The sequence below is a fragment of the Triturus cristatus genome, chromosome 3_1 (assembly GCF_964204655.1).
Source record: "Triturus cristatus chromosome 3_1, aTriCri1.1, whole genome shotgun sequence".
Taxonomy (NCBI): domain Eukaryota; kingdom Metazoa; phylum Chordata; class Amphibia; order Caudata; family Salamandridae; genus Triturus; species Triturus cristatus.
In genome coordinates, this window is record NC_140583.1 from 45,846,204 (window position 1) to 45,865,641 (window position 19,438).

A 19,438-nucleotide genomic window follows, 5' to 3' on the forward strand; every position below is an offset into this window, starting at 1 on the left:
TATCAACAAGGGAAGTCAACAAGGGGGCATTGGAGCAGTAAATCTCCACTCCCCAAGATACTCTTACCTTGATGACACTGTGCATGGGGATGTCCTGCAGCTCACACCGTTGCAGGAGGAGGTTTGTTCTTTCGATATTTTGACATACACCACAACCTACATCTTATGTCATCTTTTAAAACGTGGCTTTAGGGTTCCCAAAAGTTCTTGTGTGATGCAAATGTATTTTTTCTCTTTTGCAGATTTTCTATGAACTGGAGAAAAATCGTAAGTATATTTTCAGTCGGGATATGTTTAAACTTGAGCATAGCTCCTGTACATAATGAAGCACTATACTCTGGGAAGGGTGGAGGCTGCATTGTGTCTATCTACTCAATCAATTTAAATTAGATCTTGTGTATGTTCAAAGGGAGTATGATGTGCCACCCTGAAACATGTGCATCGTAAGCATGTGAGCCTTGTGCATGAACATAATGCTGCTATGAGTCGCAAGGTGTGAGGATGAAAGGAGGAGCATTCACACAACTAACTGCAGGTGCAAAATGTTGAACATTGATAAGAGAGAACTAGAGAAAGGCCCGCAGAGAAGCAAAACCCTAAGCACCGTTGGCTGGGAGACAGAAGGGAGCTGTTTATTTATCGGACAGCTCCATTGTGTATTTGGAACCAGTGTTTGGGAAAGAATTTAACATGTCAAACATTTTAAGAGCATATATCCCTTCAATTAGTTAGAAATGCAAATTTTTCTCTCTTTGCCACATAATTCCTGTGACCTGCAGGGCTCTGAGCATTTCACCCCTTCCCACACAATGTGCATGAACATTTTTGCTAGTTGCCAGAAATACACATTTGGGCTCGATTCGCAAAAGTAAATAAACTTACAATATAATCTAAAGGGCTTATTTACAAGCCCATTGCGCTGTGGGTGAGTCACCTTAATGTGACGCACCGGCTGCGCAATGGGCTTGCCCACATTTATAAGGCCACGTTAAGTCACCCTGCGTGACATTTCATGGCCTTGTAAATATGGGCCCCTTTCACACATTACTCTGCATGAAAGGGGCGTTCCCTGGGTGTTGCGGTCGGTGTTCCCACACAACATCCACGGAACCTGAGACATTCCCAGATTTACAACACTTTGTAAAACTGAGAATGCGTCAGAATCCTGCGTTTCCGCACGGGAGGCATAGCAATGGCGTAACGAGGAGAGATGCTTTTATTTCTCCTCATTACTCCCTCTTTCTATGCGTGCGGGATTCTGCAGCATGCATATAAAGAGGAAAATGCCATCAATGATTGGTTTTTGTGTAGGATGGTGTGCCTTCCTCCACAAACATAATAATCCCCACAGCGCAGGCACCCTTGCAAAATGAAACAAGGGCGCCTGCACTGGCGTTTGGCAGCCAATTGTGCTCCTGCACAGGAGAAAGCACAGGGATGTGTAGTATTGTGGTTAATTCAATGCATTCCTATGCTTTGAAAATGATGCAGCATGGCGCAGTGAAATGGCATGCGGTTCCGTGCTGCATCATTTTCTATCAGTTGAGGCTCTAAGTTTATGGCTTTCGGTATTCAAGACCAGAAGTCTAAGTTTACTACTTTTGGTGTCCGCAAAGAGAAGTTACGAGAAGTATCTTTACGTCCGCACTCAGGGCAGAGTTTCCGCTTTCGTGGCGGAATCTTTGCACTTGTGGCAGAATCTCTGCCCCGAGTTTGGAGATTCCACTCCGCACCCGGAGCAGAATCTACATCTCCACCCCCATTGTGGAGACTTCACTCCTGGTCCGGAGACCCCATTCTGGGTGTGAAGTAAAACCTCCGCACACCACCCCGAGTGCGGAGATTCCGCCCCGAGTGCAGAAACTCTGCACTGAGAATGGACGTAAAGATACTACTCGTAGCGTACCTTTATGTATAACGAAACTTGTAAGCTTAGACAAAAGTCGTAAACTTAGGCTTTTGGTCTAAGTTTACCATTGTGAATCGGGCCCATGGTGTATAGACACAGATGCACATTTGGACTCAGAGAATATTTCATCTTCTATAATTGCTTTATGAATCCGCCTGTTCCAGTGCACGAGCAGCTGAAGTGAAGCTGGGAATGTGCCTTCTCTTTCAGACACCCGGCATTCAGAGGAGCCCCTGAGACCAGACGTCTTCGAGATCATCACCAAAGGGAACCAAGGTAGGAGAAAAGCTTGGGCCTCTGGGCGCTACACATTCTTACACGATGTTCAACTGTCACCTTGATCCCAGGCACCTTTGAGATCAAAATGGAACCAAGGTAACAGGAAACCTCAGGGCTTTGGTGCTGCCCTCTGTTAGACAGTAGTCAGAGGTGACCCTGAGCCCAGACATCTTCGACATCATCACCAAAAGGAACCAAGGTAAGGGATAACCTCAGTGCTCCAGGTATCTACTCTCTGTTACACAATATTCAGCTGTGACCCTGATCCTAGGTATCTTCGAGATCAAAATTAACCAAGGTGACGGCAAACCTCGGGGCCTCAGGGCACTACACTTTGTTAAAGAATAGTCAGCGACAAACGCGCATGAGCGGGCATCTGCGTTGGGGGGAATGATTGTTTATGTGCAGGAAGGTGTCCCTTTTTTCACATAAACAATCACAAATGGTGATTTGTAACTCCTATGTGTGCTGCATTGTACAGCACACATAGAAGTTGCAAATCATCTTTTTAGGTCTCGCCTATGCAGCGCGCATGCGCTGCTTAGGAGAGACCTTTAGTCATCGGCACAGCTTTGCGGGCAAAAACGTGCACGCGTTGCATTGCTTCCAATGGCAACGCGTGCAGGTCTAGCTATCCCCTTGCGGGAGCAAGCAGCACCATATAGTTTCAATTATAGCGCTCGCTCCCCCAAGGGAAATGCTGCCTGCTCTCGGACGCATCACCTCCACCCCCTAATTGCGGGAGGCGCGCGCGCTTGTTTTTGTGTACTGCTTCTTCGGGTGCAGCACATTTCCCCTAAAGTTCTTTATATGGAATATATGAAGACCGCGTTCTCCTATTTGTTTTACTGCCGAAGCAAACCGCACTCTAGCCATTTTCACTTGTTTCATCAGCTTTACTGTCAAGCATTGTTGTGGTTGAATCACACCACGTGTGTAGAAGCGCTACGCAGGCTTCTGAGCGCTCGGGCAGACAAGATTATCGCCACACCATCCGCCTGAGGAAAGACTTCATGCAGGAAGGAACAGGCAGAGACAAAGCAGGAATTCCAGGAGAGTTTGTGCTGGGTTTAGGGCCCTGCGGTCGAATACGTCAGGAGTGTGTGCCTTACTACCAGGAAATAACGTCCCTACTGAGAGATGGACAGTGGCTTAACGGTTAGAGCGGCCGACTTTGAAGCTGGGGAACCAGGGTCGAGTCTGGCAGGAGGAGGCTCAAAGATCCTGTGATACTAGTCAAATCACTTAATCTCCCCGTGCCTAAAAATGAATGTGTCCACCTGTAATTCAACCTGTGGTCATGTAAAGCGCTCCGATACCTTCGGTCGAGTTTGCGCTATTTAAAATTGACAAAAAACTGAAATGGCAACATCTTGCTACCGTAGGTTGCACCTCTGGCCATACCTATACAGAAACAAGGCCTGTCTGAAACCATAAGTATATTAAGCAGTCCAGTCGTCGAAGGGGTGCAATCCAGATATTGGTCTGGTAAGTGTAGTGGCATGAATGAGGGAGGCGAGACAGGTTACTTGGTAGAACTGAGCCTTTTATTAACTCCGGTAAATATTACGGCACACGAGGAGCAGCGGGTGAATCAACCGCCGGCTAGCGTCCTCGCGCTCTTTCTGTCCTCCTCCCGCCGCCCCCTGACGTCACAGCCATCCTCGACATCGGATTGGCCAGTGACGTCAGGAGGCAACATACAAGGGAAAGAGGACTGTCCTCTGCGTCGCAAGACTAGTACGTTACCTCACGTACAACATCTCCCTTTCTTAACAAATTGAGAAATATACATAACTTTACCTCATAACAAAATCTTCGAACCTCTTGGGAGCCCTGATATGCCTTGTTGGTCTGCGGGGAGTGACATACAGGGTGGACCCCCCGCCGCTAGTGCCCGTACCATCTTGGCTTGCACTCATTACATTATGACTGTCACTCCTCACAGATTTAGGACTGCTATCACTACGGCCTTCGGTATCCCCTAGGCCGTGCCACGTATTCTCACACCGGTCTGCACTTCCGTGTCCAGTCCGCCCTCGTACAGGAGGCGTATCACCACTCATACCATCACCAGTGGCACCATCATTGTCTTCTTGAACCTGCCACTCGTACACACTATCATCGCTCTCAGCCTCGCGCACCTGGTTGCCTCTCATGATGATTTCCTCTTGGCCTGCCTTGAGCCTGACAATGTCGTCCTTGCTACGCCATCCCCCTCCTTCCAAACAGACAGCTCCCTTTGTCACTCCTTGCACACGTGCAGGGGTCTGAAATACAGATTCTCCTTTCATCACCTTGGTTGGTTTCTTCACCAATACCCAATCCCCCTGCACTACATCTTTAACTTTGGCTCTGTTCACCATATCTGCATACCGTTTGTTGCTTTCCTGTTTAGCCACAATTCTTTCTTTGACTCTCAACCTCTCATCAGGTATATTCTCAGGTTCCTCCCTCATGTCATACCACTTATTAAATTTGGGAGTAAGCTCACTCATACACCTTCTCCCTCTCATCAGGTAAAACAGAGTGTGCCCCGTAACTGCATTAGGCGTGTTGTGGAAAGTGTGCATCTTGTCCGCCAGAAATGCTTTCACATCTAAGTTGGAGGCAACCGCCTGTTGCACACCCTCCTTCAAGAATCTATTCATCCGCTCGACCTGCCCATTGCTCTTAGGGCTGTAGAGCGGGGTCTTCTCCTGCTTGATTCCCAATCTGGCCAGGAAGTCCTTCATCTGCCTGGAGACCAGTTGGGTGCCGTTGTCGGACACCAAAACCTTCGGCTGACCCTCACTAGCGAAAATCTTCTTCAGCTCCTTGATCACTCGTTCAGTGGTAACCTCCCTGACGAACTTGTAGTGGATCCACTTGGAGAAGTAATCCGTGAGAACAATGAGATGTCTGCAGTCGTCTGGCAGCAGGGTAAACGGGCCTGCGAAGTCAATGGCATCCTTGATCCATGGACCGGCAGGAATGTCCACCAGTTGCAGCGTTCCTTTTGCCGTCTTCCAATGCTTGTCGGCCCTTAAACACGGTCCGCATCGATCAATAAAACTGCCGACGTCGCTGCACATCCCTGGCCACCAGTAGTATTGCTTGAGGAGATTCTTCGTGGCAGTACCGCCCGGGTGGCCCCTGTGAGCTATCCTGATTAGCTTTTCTCTCAACCCTTCCGGCGGCACAAACAGCTCATGTCTCTTCACGAAGCCGCCCTCGATGGTGAGTTCAGGGCTAACCTGTTGGAAACTCCTGAGAGCACCGTTCAAGTTCCGGATCGGGGGCCAACGAGCCGTCATATGGTCCATCACCCTACGAATAGTCATGTCCTTCTCCTGGGCCGTCAACCATTCTTCCTCAGAAATGGATCCCTCGCAAATGGCCGTAGCGTCCACCAGCGCCACCACGCACTCCGTGTCATCCAGGGAAACGTCCTCCTCGCCATTGACCGGCATGCGCGACAGGCAATCCGCCCTGCAATTGAGGCCACCCTTGATGTGTCTGATGACGAAGTGATATTGCTGCAGCTTGGACAGCAGACGTAGAAGCCTCGAGCTGGCTTTCCCGTTGCCGCGACCTTCGCCGTCCATCATGTAGATCAAGGGCTTGTGGTCGGTGACCAGTTCGAACTCCATACCCCACAGATAGTTCTTCAATTTCTCCACGGCCCATACGCACGCAAGCGTCTCCCGCTCGATGGTGCTGTAATGCTTCTCAGCGTCACTCAGTGACCGGGATATGAAAGCAACCGTGTTCTCCTTCTTCCCTTGGAACTGGCAAAACACCGCGCCGATACCCTTGGCGCTAGCGTCAACTGTGATCACGTTCCGGAATGCCTTGTTGTACGGCTGTAGCACTGGAGCCGCCACGATGGCCTGCTTGACAGATTCAAAAGCAGCCTGTTGGTCCTGCGCCCATGTAAATTTTTCGTTCTTCCTCAGCAGTTTCCTTAAAGGCTCCACCTTGGTCGCATATCCCTGCATGAATTTGGAGTAGTATTCACTGAGCCCCAGGAACGATCGCAAGGCGTCTTTGTCTCCGGGACATGGAGCATCACGTATGGCCCTCACCAAGTCATCTTTAGGCGCAATGCCCTCCGGGGTCAGCACGTGTCCTAAGTAGTCGATCTTGCCCTCCATGAACTTGCACTTGTCCTTGGAAACCGTCATCCCTTTTTCTCGCAGCACCTCCAGCACTTTGCCCAGCAGCTCCAGGTGCCCCTCCTCATCCGCCGTGTGGACTAAAATGTCGTCCTGGAAGGCTTCAACGCCCTTCATGTCGCAGAAGAGCAGATCCATCAGTCTTTGGAAGACACCGGAAGCCGAAGCGAGGCCGAATGGGAGACGGACGTACCTGTACGCTCTGAATGGGGTAATAAAGGTGGTCAGTTTCTTGGAATCCTCCGTGAGGCACACCTGGTGGTACGCGGACTTCAGGTCTATCAAAGTTAAAAACCTCGATCCTGACGTGGAAGACAGGATCTCTTGAATGTTGGGCAGAGGATGGCAGTTCACCAGGATATTTCTGTTCAAGGATCACAGGTCCACACACAGCCGAATGTCCCCTGTCCTCTTCTTCTTGGACACCACGATTGCGGACACCCACTCTGATGCGCCTGCTTCCTCTATCACTCCCTCCGACTTCAGCCTATCAAGAACAGCCTTCAGCTCCCCTCTGACAGATAGGGGAACCGACCTGACCTTGTGCTTTATCGGCACGGCATCCTCTTTCAATCGAATGGCGTGCACGAATCCTCTCACACACCCTACTTTGTTTTCAAAAACAGACTCAAATTTGCCGATGACCTCAGCCAAGCCCTCAGGCAAGTCATCCGGCTGCATGTAGTTGACCCAATCATCCCTCAGAACTATGGGATCGTCCGCCCCCGGGACTAGCATCACCCCCAGCTTTGCCAGGTCCGTCCATCCCACCAGGCTCCTTCCTTTCTCAGCCACATAGATCTTCGTTCTCACTGTTCGCCCCCTGAAGGTGAGGGAGTCCCAGAAGTACCCCATCATCACTATGTCTTGCTCCCCAAAGGCCTTCGGATTCACATCCGTCTCATGCAATTGCACACCCTGCCATTTCAAATCATATGTCGTATCAGATATCAGGGTAATAGGGGAACCAGAATCAGCCGTAAATGGCAATTCAACTGCACCGATCAGGACAGAGCCAATAGGCCCCTTCACTCTACCATCCTCAGCATCAATGGACCGTACGATGTCCGCATCCGCATCCACATCACTATCGCTCACCGAGCTCACATTCATGCCCCCACCAGGTCTCCTGGCCTTGCACACTGCCGCGAAATGGCCCACCTTCCTGCACTTAGAACAGCTTTTGGACAGGGCCGGGCAGGTCCTGCTATCCGCTAAGTGGTCCCTCGACCCACATCTAAAACAAGCGAGCGGCCTCCTGCCCCCCCCTCTCTCACTTGCCGCCCTGTCTGGAGTCTTGGATGTATTTGTATGTCTGTCCTGCACATAGAACACATTAGAAGCCTGACTTGTGCTCGCAAGTTCCTTCGTGGACACCATGGAGCATTCAACGGCCTTCGCAATGACCACCACATCTTTCAGCGAAGGGTTCCTGCAAGAAAGCAACCGTTCCTGCACCTTCTTGGAATGGCAGTAGAACACCACCTGGTCCCTGAGGTAGGTATCAGTCATCTCCGCGAATTCACAGTCTTGTGCCAAAACGCACAGACAGGCAATATATTCCTCGATAGTCTCTCCCTCCTCTTGCTTCCGCAATGCGAATTTATGGCGCCCCACCATGATGTTACCCTCCTCAGAATATTGCAGTTCAAGCCGCTTAACCGCCTCCTGGTACGCATTCAAGGGGGCAAGGGCCCCCGGAGGGTCCGCATAAACCGGTAAGCTGTCGAAAACCTCCTGACCTGCTTTCCCCAACAGTCCGAATAGAAGCGACTTCTTCCGTTCGGGGCTATATCCCTCACCATCAATGGAGACGATGTAATTTTCAAATGCGCGCAGCCACCCCTTCCATTTCATACATGGCTTACCGGGGGAGTCCAGAAAGAGGGGCGGCACACAAATGTTGATAGGTTGCGCCATGGCTGGAGAGCAGGCATAGGTGGAACAGGAGCGCAGCACACAGACAGCTCCCAGGCAGCTCAGAAGGACACCACCGGGTGCAGGAAGGCAGGTGTCAGGCGCAGCAGCAAGCAGCCCTAGCCTTAGGCGACTGGGAGCACCAAGGAACAGCAGAAACAGCGCTCCCACCACAGCAGCTCACCAAAGGCAGCTCACGGGGTCGTCGGGGCGCAACAGCACAGCATCAACAGCGGGCAGCAGCAGGCGGCACATCAGGGCTCACTGGCAGAGAGCCACGCATTCAGCAGGCAGGGGTAGAGACTAGAGACAAGGAGTCATCAGCAATGTAGTCCACCGCGCAGGAGCAAGCGAGGAGACATCGGCGCGCCGTACCAGCAACACAGGAACATCAGGCACGTCGGAAATCACACGTGGGCCGTAACGAAAGCTTTAACCCTCGTCGCCATTTGTAGTGGCATGAATGAGGGAGGCGAGACAGGTTACTTGGTAGAACTGAGCCTTTTATTAACTCCGGTAAATATTACGGCCCACGAGGAGCAGCGGGTGAATCAACCGCCGGCTAGCGTCCTCGCGCTCTTTCTGTCCTCCTCCCGCCGCCCCCTGACGTCACAGCCATCCTCGACATCGGATTGGCCAGTGACGTCAGGAGGCAACATACAAGGGAAAGAGGACTGTCCTCTGCGTCGCAAGACTAGTACGTTACCTCACGTACAACAGTAAGGTAGCTCTCTTTTGGCCCCTACCTAGGATCTTCTCATAAGGCGGCCACCTAATGACGTGCTTAACCGGATGCGATGCACCAATTTCGGATTTTTTTTTTCTCCCGGGGCAGTCTATTACCAAAGAACATTTTACTTTGAAGTCTTCTGCCACTTTAACGACCCTCGTTCCGCTCCTACTCATTCATCCCCCGCCTCCTGGCCGCACCGGCTCCTCCCGTGTTAAATTTCATCGAAGGCCGCCATGTAAATCTGCGGTTTCGCGCGCGCAGCGGCGCCTCGGCCTCCACGTGCTGAAGCAAAGCATATGGACGCCATACGGCTCTTGTCATGTGCGTCGTCGAGCGGCACTGTCGTGACAGGAGCATCATTCAGAGTCTAATAACCGCCATACGCGCCTGCGGTTCTGACACCCGCTAATTACCGCTTTGGGGAGTGGAGAGCGCAGATGACGACGGCGATGGGGGCGAAAGATAAAAGAAAACATACCCCCCCGTCCCCCTCCCCGCGTGCCGTGGACTGATAAATGGAGTGGCCGTTTGTCATCTTTCAAACTGGCAGTCCTGTCAGTCTTTATTGCTTTTTATGATGATGGACGTCACGGGGTAATGTATGGGCAGGGTCATGTAGATCCGCTAAGACAGGTAGCGGACAATTCCGTGACACCACTAGCCCCTCAATGAAAGCCTCCACGAGCCTCGCGCCGCTGCTGTATCTATGTCAATAAATAATAAATAAATAAATGCAGTACTATACATTCAGGGGCGGCCTTAGGCATGTGCAAGCTGTGCACCTGCACAGGGCCACCAAACCCCAGGGGCCACCACGAGGAATCGGATACAATACATATTCGTGGCGGCTCCTGGCAGGGATTTGGCGCATGAACGACTGAGGCGTGCTAAATCCAATGTGATGCACGCTGAATGCTTGTTCTTATACTCTTTTCCTTTCTAACCCAGTCTCGTCTTTGTGTGGGGTCAGCCTTGTTTCGGGCTCTTCTGGTAGGTCTTGTGCTTGTTTAGAACTTTTTTTCCAGGAGAATCGAGCTTGTTTTAATAGTCCAGATCTGGCACCTCCGGAGGCTCGCATGCGCGCGCATGCGCAGTGCCCGCGAGTCCTGCAGCGAAGGGGTTACAGAAGCACCACGCATCACTGGCGGCAGGAGGGGTGGCAGCACCGGTGCCCGGCGTGCAGCAAGCAGAACTGAGACCAGCCGAGGCCATGCACCGGCGCGCTTAGAGACCCTGGGCAAGAAAGGCCGCCTTGCAGAGGATAGCATGCCAGTGTGCAACCTTTGGTGCCAGCTGCGAGGTGAGCAGCCCGAGGGTCAGGGCATGGGGAGGGGGAGTGAGGAGGTCAGCGTGTGCCACTGCAGAGTGAACCCGAGGGAAGGTGAGCCATTGGACGAGGGTGTGGGGAGCCCTGGGGAGGAGGGCAGATCAGGCATAGGAATGTATCCCAGCCTGTGGGGGTGAGGAGCCGGGGGCGTGGGGAAGGTTGGGTGAGGATATTATTGTAGATGGTGTGTGCTTTGGGTCTGGGTGGAGGTAAGCCATGTGAGGTGGCGAGCTGGAGGTATTCTGGTGGTCATGGGAAGGGAGTGCATGATGAATCGGGAGAGAGAGCCTCTCTCTCACGATTCATCTCTGAGAGGGCGCGGGTCGGAGAGGTGGTCACCGTGCGCCAGGGGTAGGGAGTGGTACAGATCGACGCTGTATGTTGAGGGAAGAGTGAGTCAGGAGTGCAGGGGCGGTGTTTACTTGTGGCTGAGGGGAGGCATGGTGAGTTTTGGAGGTGTAACTTGGGAGGCACGGTCGTATTGGGGGGAAGAGGAGAGCAGGGTTCGAGGTGTTAGACGTAATGTTAAGGATTCATTAAAATGATTCCAATTACTTATCAACAATCATGAAAACAGAGTATGAAGCTGATACTTGTGATCTAATGAGTGGATCTGCCTGCACAAATCTTTTAAAACATCGAGTGTTCAAATGTACTTGGCATTTGGTTATGTCTGTTTATATGGTGTTGAGGCAGACATGAAATGCAAGCACCTATGGATGGACGCCTGGAATAGGATGGCAGTGCCTACCCATGTTAACTCAATCTAATGCCCTTTTGCAGAGACCTTGATAGGAGACTGGCTTCTTGATCATTTCTTTAATTACATTCCAGTGCTTGTCATGTGACTAGCAGAGAAAACTAGTTTAACTAGTCCTCAGTTTGCAATTGGTGAAGCAGCCTTCTCTGTCCATACTAGGGGCATAGTTACCATTGGTTCAGCAAGTACAGTGGTACTGAGACCCAAAACCCTCAGGGGCCCATTGAACCCTGATAATTGCTATATTTTACTTCCTGAGCAGCAGCCAAACGGGCCATTTTCCTTGCTTATGCCACGGCCCATGGGGTCGTTGGTACGCTGTGCTAGTGATTCGTACGTCTGCTTGAAAGTTGTCTCCTGACTGGATGTTCCTTGCACATTAATTTTGCTTCAGTGAACCTCTAGTGCCTTTTCATAGCCTTAGGACTCACTGTAATTAATCCTTGTTTAATAGGTGCTCTGAAAGCGAGCAGAACTGGTTGCTGGAATATGGCACTATACAATAAACCTTAATTAAATATATTGTATTTTGTCTTTTGACAATGTGGTAAAGTGGACGAGTCTTTGGTTACCTGTAGGCTGTCTTCAGGATCAGTTAGTGACGTACTGAGACAGGTCTCTGTGTGCCATGATTTCAAGGTAGCTTACTCTTCCTGCTAAGGTCACTTCCCAAATAGATCATGAACTATTCTCCAGGCTCTACTGTTCTCAGTGGACTGAGAAAACGGACCTTGTATGCCAAGTCACATGATCTACCCTATAGTTTTATAACACTCTTCAAATAAACCTTCCATATGTGGCTAGTCATCATAATGTGTCATACATGTAGTGGGAAGGGTAATTACTATCAATCAGTCAGGGTTTGTAAAGCTCAGCTGCTTCACACATAAGGGTCTCGAGGCGGTGTGGGATTCATGCTGCTGGATCATGCTGCTTGTTGGTTGAACAGCGAGGTCTTTTGGTCCTTCCTGAACTGCTAGAGCGATGGTGAGGCTCTGAGGTGCAGGGGGAGGGTTTTCAGGTCTTCACTGCCAGGTGGGAGAAGTAGCGGCCTCCACTGTTTTATCAGCGGCTGCATTGGGTGGCTGCTAAGGAGATGGTTCTGGAAGATATTTTCCTGGTAGGTTGGTGGAAATTCACTCGTTCATTAAGGTATGCTGGTCTTTCATTGTGTAGTCCAGGGAAGACATGGCTTGGCAGTTCGGGCTGGACTGTTCCCATGAGGCACAGGGTCAAGGCTGATTTGCATATGGCCATGTCTGAACTGGGGTGGTGTGGTAAGCAAAAAAACGATGGATTTAGGCCCAGATCTCTGTACTGGGGTGAATGTATGACATTGTTCTGCATTCTGTCCATCAACTGTTGTTTTTGCAAGAAAGTAAAAATGACACATCAAAATCTTTCAGCAGCCGCCACTGCTGATTGTCTTCTTTTTTTCCCTACCCACTGCTAGCCTCGCCCGCTGCATTGCAAGCAAAATGAAGAGAATTAGAGTACACAAATCTGGTTATTCGAAACGAAAGAGAAAGGTGACTCAGCAGGCTTTCGTAGTGTCACAGGAAGGAGCAATCCTGAACTTTATCACCCAAGGGAAACCTAAAGATGGAGAATCCTCTGGCCAGAGTACTGCTGATGCACTCGGTAAAACAGGCGCTGATGACCATAAAGAAGAACAAAACAATGATGATATCCATGAGCAGAATGATACTCATGAGCAGACCAATGAAAATGAACAAGGTGACTCTGAAATTGATACAAACATGCAGCAATTACCAACTCAGGATGAGGATTATTACAAAAGACCCTCAGACAGAGAAACTGAAACATCATTCATCGGTCCATCAACATCTGGCATTCTGAAGGAGGTTCAGAGTTTACAGACGGAAGATGCTGGTATTGAAAAGGAAGCCAAAGAGCAAGACCATGTTACAGACCCGTGTTCTGAATATGATTTATGTGATTGGAGGGATCCTGCTTTGTGGCCGAACTCTCTTACGGACGCGCAACGTGTTTTTCTTGTTGAAAGGGGTCCCTCCATGTTACTGGTCATCTAACGCCTTTTCTGGACGTTTTATTAAAAACACCTTCCTGAGCTCTGCCCCGCCCGGACCCCCTCTTCCGGGGCCCCCTACCTGCGCTCCCTGCACAGGGCCACCATGAGCCTAGAGCCGCCCCTGTTTCAGCTACAAGGGAAGATGACGTTGCAGAGATCCGTCTTGCAAGGAAGAAAGAAGAAGAAACAAGCATTGGTATACCCAATAGGTCTCGCTTTTGGGACCTTATAAGTATTTAGTTATGCAGCACAATATCCTTGGAGCAACAACATCAACCGTTGCATGGCTAAACACTTATAAGGTCCCAAAGGCGAGACCTATTGGCTATGCCAATGCTTGTTTAATGATTGTTTATGTGCAGGGAGGCACATAAACAATCATTCATGGTGTTTTGCTGTTTCTATGTGTGCTGCACAATGCAGCAGACATAGAAATAGCAAACAATAAGGAGAAATAAAGCATTTCTCCTCGTTTCGCCATGCTAAGACCAGGTTTTCCATGGTCTTAATTTTGGCTCTACCCCATATTTATGCCGCCATGTATATGTCTTGTGGCGGCAATAAATGGGTGTTGCAGCAGAACGCCCACTGCAACATCCATTGTGCACCCCTTTCACGCTAAGTATAGTGTGAAATGGTGCCTTATTTAAAAGGCTGCTTTAAACCACGCTAAATGGCTTAGCACCACCACGTAAATAAAGAGAGCCCCCTATCACCACAGGAACGTCGTTAAAATTGAAGTTCCTGTGGCACTAGGTGATTGTAAATATGCGACATGGCACGCCACAACCACTGCCTGTGGCATCGGTAAGTAGCCCCTCTAGAAGGCCTCACAGCCCTAAGGCATGGTGCACTATACCACAAGTGAGGGCATAGCTGTGTGAGCAATATGCCCCTACAGTGTGTACATCCATTCTTAGAAATTGTAAGTGCAGTGCAGCCATATTGAGTACATGGGCCGGGAGTCTGTCATTTTGAACTCCACAGCTCCATTAAGGCTTTACTGAATGCTAAAAAGTATGGTATCAAATGTTTCAGCGCAATAAACCCACACTGATGCCAGTGTTGGATTTATTGTACAATGCGCTCAGAGGGCGTGCTAGAGATGCCCCTTGTAAATGTAATGTAAATCCATATTTGTGAAGCGCGAACTACTCACCCTTATGGGTCTCAAGGCGCTGGGGGCGTTCGTGGAAATTAAGTGAGCTATTGCCCAGAGTCACATGGTGCTGAGCTGAGCTGCCGCCGGAGCCAGGAATCGAATCGTGGACCCTATGCTCCGAAGTCAACTGCCCTGGCCGCTGCACCACACGTCTCCCCTTGAAAAACAACCAACTCTCTAGCATGCTTCTGACTGGTCTGCACCAGCTTGCCACTCTCAGACATGTTTTGGACCCCCTAAGGTGGGAGCCCTTATGCTCTTGTGGGCCCTTAACAACGCCTGCTTGGGGTGGAGGAGCTTCTCACCTACCCCCAAGTAGGACAAGCATTCAGGGTGGTGAGCCGTAAAGGCTTCCTGCCCTTTGTTGTGCTAGCCAGGGACTCCCAAGCCAGTGGAGATGCCCACCCCTCTGACCAAGCCCCACTTTTTGCAGCAAGTTTAGCAGGATAATTAGTAGTCAGGAGAAGTCCCAGCCAGGGACACCCCTAAGATGTCCTGCACCGGGAGGACCCCTCCTTAGATGAGCCTCCATCTTGAATAGAGGGATTCTAGCTAATCAGGTTAGGGGATGCCCCCTCCTCAAAGGGAGGGGACATACAAAGCGTGTAGTTGCCCTAAAAGTAATCAGCCCATTAGCTACTACCTGTCATTAACTTCCAGTGCTAGTAATGCTCATAAATTGAAGATCTAGGTTCACCCCTGAACCTTGAACCTCAGATTCCTGTGACTTAAGAAGAAGAAAGACAAAGAAGATGCTGTGCAGCCAAGCCTGAAGACGACTACTGATTTGGTCTCGCGGCCCTGTCCACAAGAAAACAACTACAAAGTCTCCGTATCCAGCGTGAACCATGAGTCCTGCCCACATGGCACCTGATGCCCACAGCCCTAGTCTGAGTGGCTCACTTGCCCAGTGAAGTTTCCCCAGTGATCCTGACCCCGACTCCATGGGCGGCTTAACTATCCTGGACCCCACAAAGATGCCTGCTGCCTCATCATAAAGGGTCCTTCTGACTGTGACCGGCTCAGATAAAGAAGACCTGACACCTAAAGGCACTTGTGCATCCTCAGCCCCCTGACCTTGGGGAGCCCAGCTGATGGTGCCCAGGCATCCTACAACGTCTCCACTTACCTGCCCAGTTGTTGGTCACATTCGTCCAGCCTCCTGGTCCGAGCCTGCAGCCTCTTTGTTCCACTTATATTCCCATTTGGTTGCATTGGGTGCCCCTGTGCTCCTGGTGGGGTATGGTTGGTGCTGCCTTGTGCCCCCTCCTGTACTTGCTTTCACCCTCAGGGTCTGTGCCCTGAAACCACTGGTACTTACCTGCAACTAGCACCTCTTGTGGGTGCCCCCAGTCTCCATTTACTAACATTGGGCCCAGTGACCTCTACACCCGGCCAGCCCAGTGCCACTGGTGATGCTGTACCTACCTTGAGCTGATCCGTGCCCAGTGTAAACCCCAAAAGCCTGGATGTGTAAGTCGAGTACATACCTATAAATGTGTCTAACTGTTTTCCCTCCATAGGAATGCATTGAATTCCTTCCTATCACACTAAATGTCCATCTATTGCAAAAATGCTAAGTTCTATTACTGCTGTGCTGACATCACACAGTATTTCTAATTTACTGTTCAGTATTGTTACTGTTTTTGCAAACGCAATTTACTGTACATGAAAAGTATGTCTATTTTAAAACTGGTATTCACCTGCAACTGAGTTTTCTTAGTTCTATGAATAAAAGTAACAAAGTATAGTTTTTTTATACAAAACAATTGGTCTTGGATTCAGTCACTGGGTGTGTGTAATCATTTCTTGCCTGAATGAGTATAACAAATGCTTAACACAGCTCACTGATAAGCCTAACTGCTCGAGCACGCTACCACAAAAAAGAGTAATGTATTATCTACTTTAACCTCTGTAAAGCCTCTAGGATCCACTGGACACTGGGCACATTTTACCTTACTTCGGTATAGTATATACAAGGCTAGCTTCCTACACTGGGCACTAGACCTTGTTATGTGATAGTCAGCTGTGACACTAAACCAAGACATCCTTGAGATCACCATAGAGAACGAAGGTAAGAGAAAACCTCAGGGCCTCTTGGCGTTACAGTTTGTTATGAGATAGTCAGCTATGATCCTGAAGCCAGGTGTCTTCCAGATCATCACCAATGAGAACCAAGGTAAGAGCAAGCCTCAGGGCCTCTGGGTGCTAGACTCTGTTAAACAATAGTCAGCTGTGACCCTGTCCCAGATATTTTCGAGATCGTCACCAAACAGGACCAAATTAAGAGAAATCTTCAGGCCTCTTTGTTACAAGAAAGTCAGTTGTGAGCCTGAGCCAAGGTGTCTTCACAATCATCCCCGAAAACAACCAAGGTGCTAGACGTGGCCCTTTCTGCCGGATCACCCAAGGTTGTTGCCCTCCTCCGCCATCCTTTGCTGAACTCGTTTTAGTTGGCTTTTAGCACTCTGTGCACTTGTTTCCTGCTGACCAGTGGTAAAGCTCTTCTGCTTCTCCCTAAAACACGGTAACATTGGCCTGCGCCTAATTGGCACATTTCATTTACTTGTAAGTCCCTAGTATCTGGGGTTAGGTGTACCAGGGTGTGTATAATAAACTCTACTACGGGGCAGAATCACTCCTTGTGGGACCCACTAAAGTACCCTTTTAAACATGTCTCAGGCCTGACACTGCAGCCTGTAGTGCAGATTGAAGCAGCCATTTACACCTGGTCTCAATACAGAATCATTTGATCATGTTTTACAAATGTAGTATATCTGGGAAAAGATGCCACCCTTTTAAAAACATATAGAAGAGCGGAGTAACACACTTAAAAAAAAATGCTCTCTGAGAAATAAAGTCCACCCCAAACACATTTCAAATTCATAATCTGGTAACAAAATACAGATATGTATCATGTCAACACCACAGAACTACTTTTATCAATCAAAGCACATGATTGGCCCACACTAGTATCTATTCTGTGCTAATACAATCATATCTATTAAAATCAAACTGCCTTTTGTGTGCTGCAGATTGTGTAAACTGATCCTGCTCATTGATCTTGTTCAATTAGTAAATATTCAAAGAATTCTATACATTGGTTCATACTTGTATGTAACACAGATAATGACGTGTACAATCCTAGTTTAGATTTAAAGACTTAATACATATGTGTGATTGAAGAATTACAGACAGGGTGAAATGGCTGCCTCTAACAACACGTGTGATGTCACTGGTGGTGTTTGCTGAAAGACGACATGAAGCGCTTAGAAGGCATATAGCCATTGCAGTCGTTAACCTGATTTTTCTGTCTTCATATGCTCCATTTTATTACGGTAAGCCAGTAAAATGCTTTTAGTGATGCCATAATTAACTCCTGATATGACAAGATGACAACACTATAGGAATGTGAGACACAGGAAACCATTCCCAGTGAACATTACCCGCTGCAGTCGCTCGCTGTCCATGTCTGTGTGCTGAGGCCTTTTTCAGTTATTAGGGTAATTTGCTTTCTTAAGTAGCTGCTTGGGCCAAGGTCTGTTGTGTGACCCAAAATGGCTGCATCTTCTTCCATCACACAAGATTGTTGCATTTTTTATTTTTTTCTTGAAATTGTGCTTCAGGCTCAAAATCAGCTCTCTTCTCTTCTGTGTGCACGTGTTCCTTCTAGTGTTATGACAGACACTGAATACTAACACTGGGCTCTACTGTTATAGGCAGCTCACAGCTGGTCCACGAGGGAGACATTGCCGTCCAACCAGGTCGCAGTGCCAGGATATGTCCAAACAACAGCTGCTTCTGGCCTAAATCCAGAGATGGGACGGTCTCTGTGCCCTACACCCTCAGTTCCACTTACAGTGAGTTCACTTTTCCACCAAGGCTTAACACTTTCTTTCATAGATACCTTTCCAGGTTGCTTCAACTTATGTCATCCTCCCCCTTTTCTCTGTTGTCCCTCAGGTGCCGAAGATGTGGATGCCATCAAAGATGCAATGAGTGAGTTTGCAACTGTGACCTGTATCCGCTTTGTTACCCGCACAGCGGAACCAGATTACCTCCAGATCGTGCCTGAGGATGGGTAAGAGAATAGAACCCCCTAAGGACTGACTCCACATTCAGCATCGCATCAGATAGGGCTCAATCAGATACACTCATTAGCTCAGGAGCCTGCCTTTGGATGGGTAAGAGCACAGAATGCCCTAAGGACTGATCCTACATTCAGCGTCACGTCAGATACGACTCCATCAGATAGACTCATTACCTCCTGACCCTGCCTGCGGATGGATAAGAGCAGAAGGCCCACCATGGACTGATCCTACAATCGGCATCACAGTAGATAGTGCTCCATCAGATAGACTCATTACCTCCTGACCCTAGCCATGGTTGGGTAAGAGCATAGGAACTCCAAGGACTGATCCTAAGTTCAGCACTACAGCAGACAGGGCGCCATCTGAAACACACTCGTTAGCTCCAGATCCTGCCTGTGGATAGGTAAGAGCACAGGACACACTAAGGACTGATCCTACAATCCACATCACAACAGGTACAGCTCCATCAGATAGACTTATTACTGCTAGGCCCTGCCTTTTGATGGGTAAGAACACAGGACACTTTAAGGACGGATCCTTCCTTGAGCATCACACCAGATAGGGCTCAATCAGATAGACTCATTACCTCCAGACCCTGACTGTGGGGAGGAGGTTAGAATCACAGGGCACCCAAAGGACTTATCCTACACACAGCATCATACTAGATCCATCACATAGACTCATTACTTCCAGACCCTGCCAGCGGATAGGTAAGAGCACAGGACACCCTAAGGACTGATCCTGCATTCAACATCACAATAGATATGGCGCTTTCACATAGACTCAGCGTTAACACCCATATTCCCTGATCGTAACTGGACAAGGCAAATTACTGGCATGATCTCCAACTCGCTTAGGACATAGGTAAGAACAATATACCCCTACACAGTATAGCTTAGGTGCATAGAATGGGGTAAGAGGTAGTGGTGTGAAAATATTTGCATTCAACTGTGTAAAAAGTCTCCTCTAGAGATTACATATGGTTATTGTTGAGCTTCACGCCCCATTGTGCTTTCACTAGAGCTAAACGCCCTGTGGGAAAGCTGGCTT

At 49.2% G+C, this 19,438-nt stretch overlaps 1 protein-coding gene across 1 annotated transcript in view; it reads left to right on the plus strand.

Annotated features, from left to right (window-relative positions):
* Positions 1 to 19,438, plus strand: part of LOC146859666 (embryonic protein UVS.2-like) — an 82,286-nt gene that overhangs the window by 16,652 nt on the left and 46,196 nt on the right. Inside the window, exons 2-5 of the mRNA XM_085643419.1 lie at positions 243 to 267; positions 2,120 to 2,185; positions 18,017 to 18,157; positions 18,261 to 18,378. Coding sequence (XP_085499545.1) covers positions 243 to 267; positions 2,120 to 2,185; positions 18,017 to 18,157; positions 18,261 to 18,378 — 350 coding nt within the window. The remainder of the gene's footprint in view (positions 1 to 242; positions 268 to 2,119; positions 2,186 to 18,016; positions 18,158 to 18,260; positions 18,379 to 19,438) is intronic.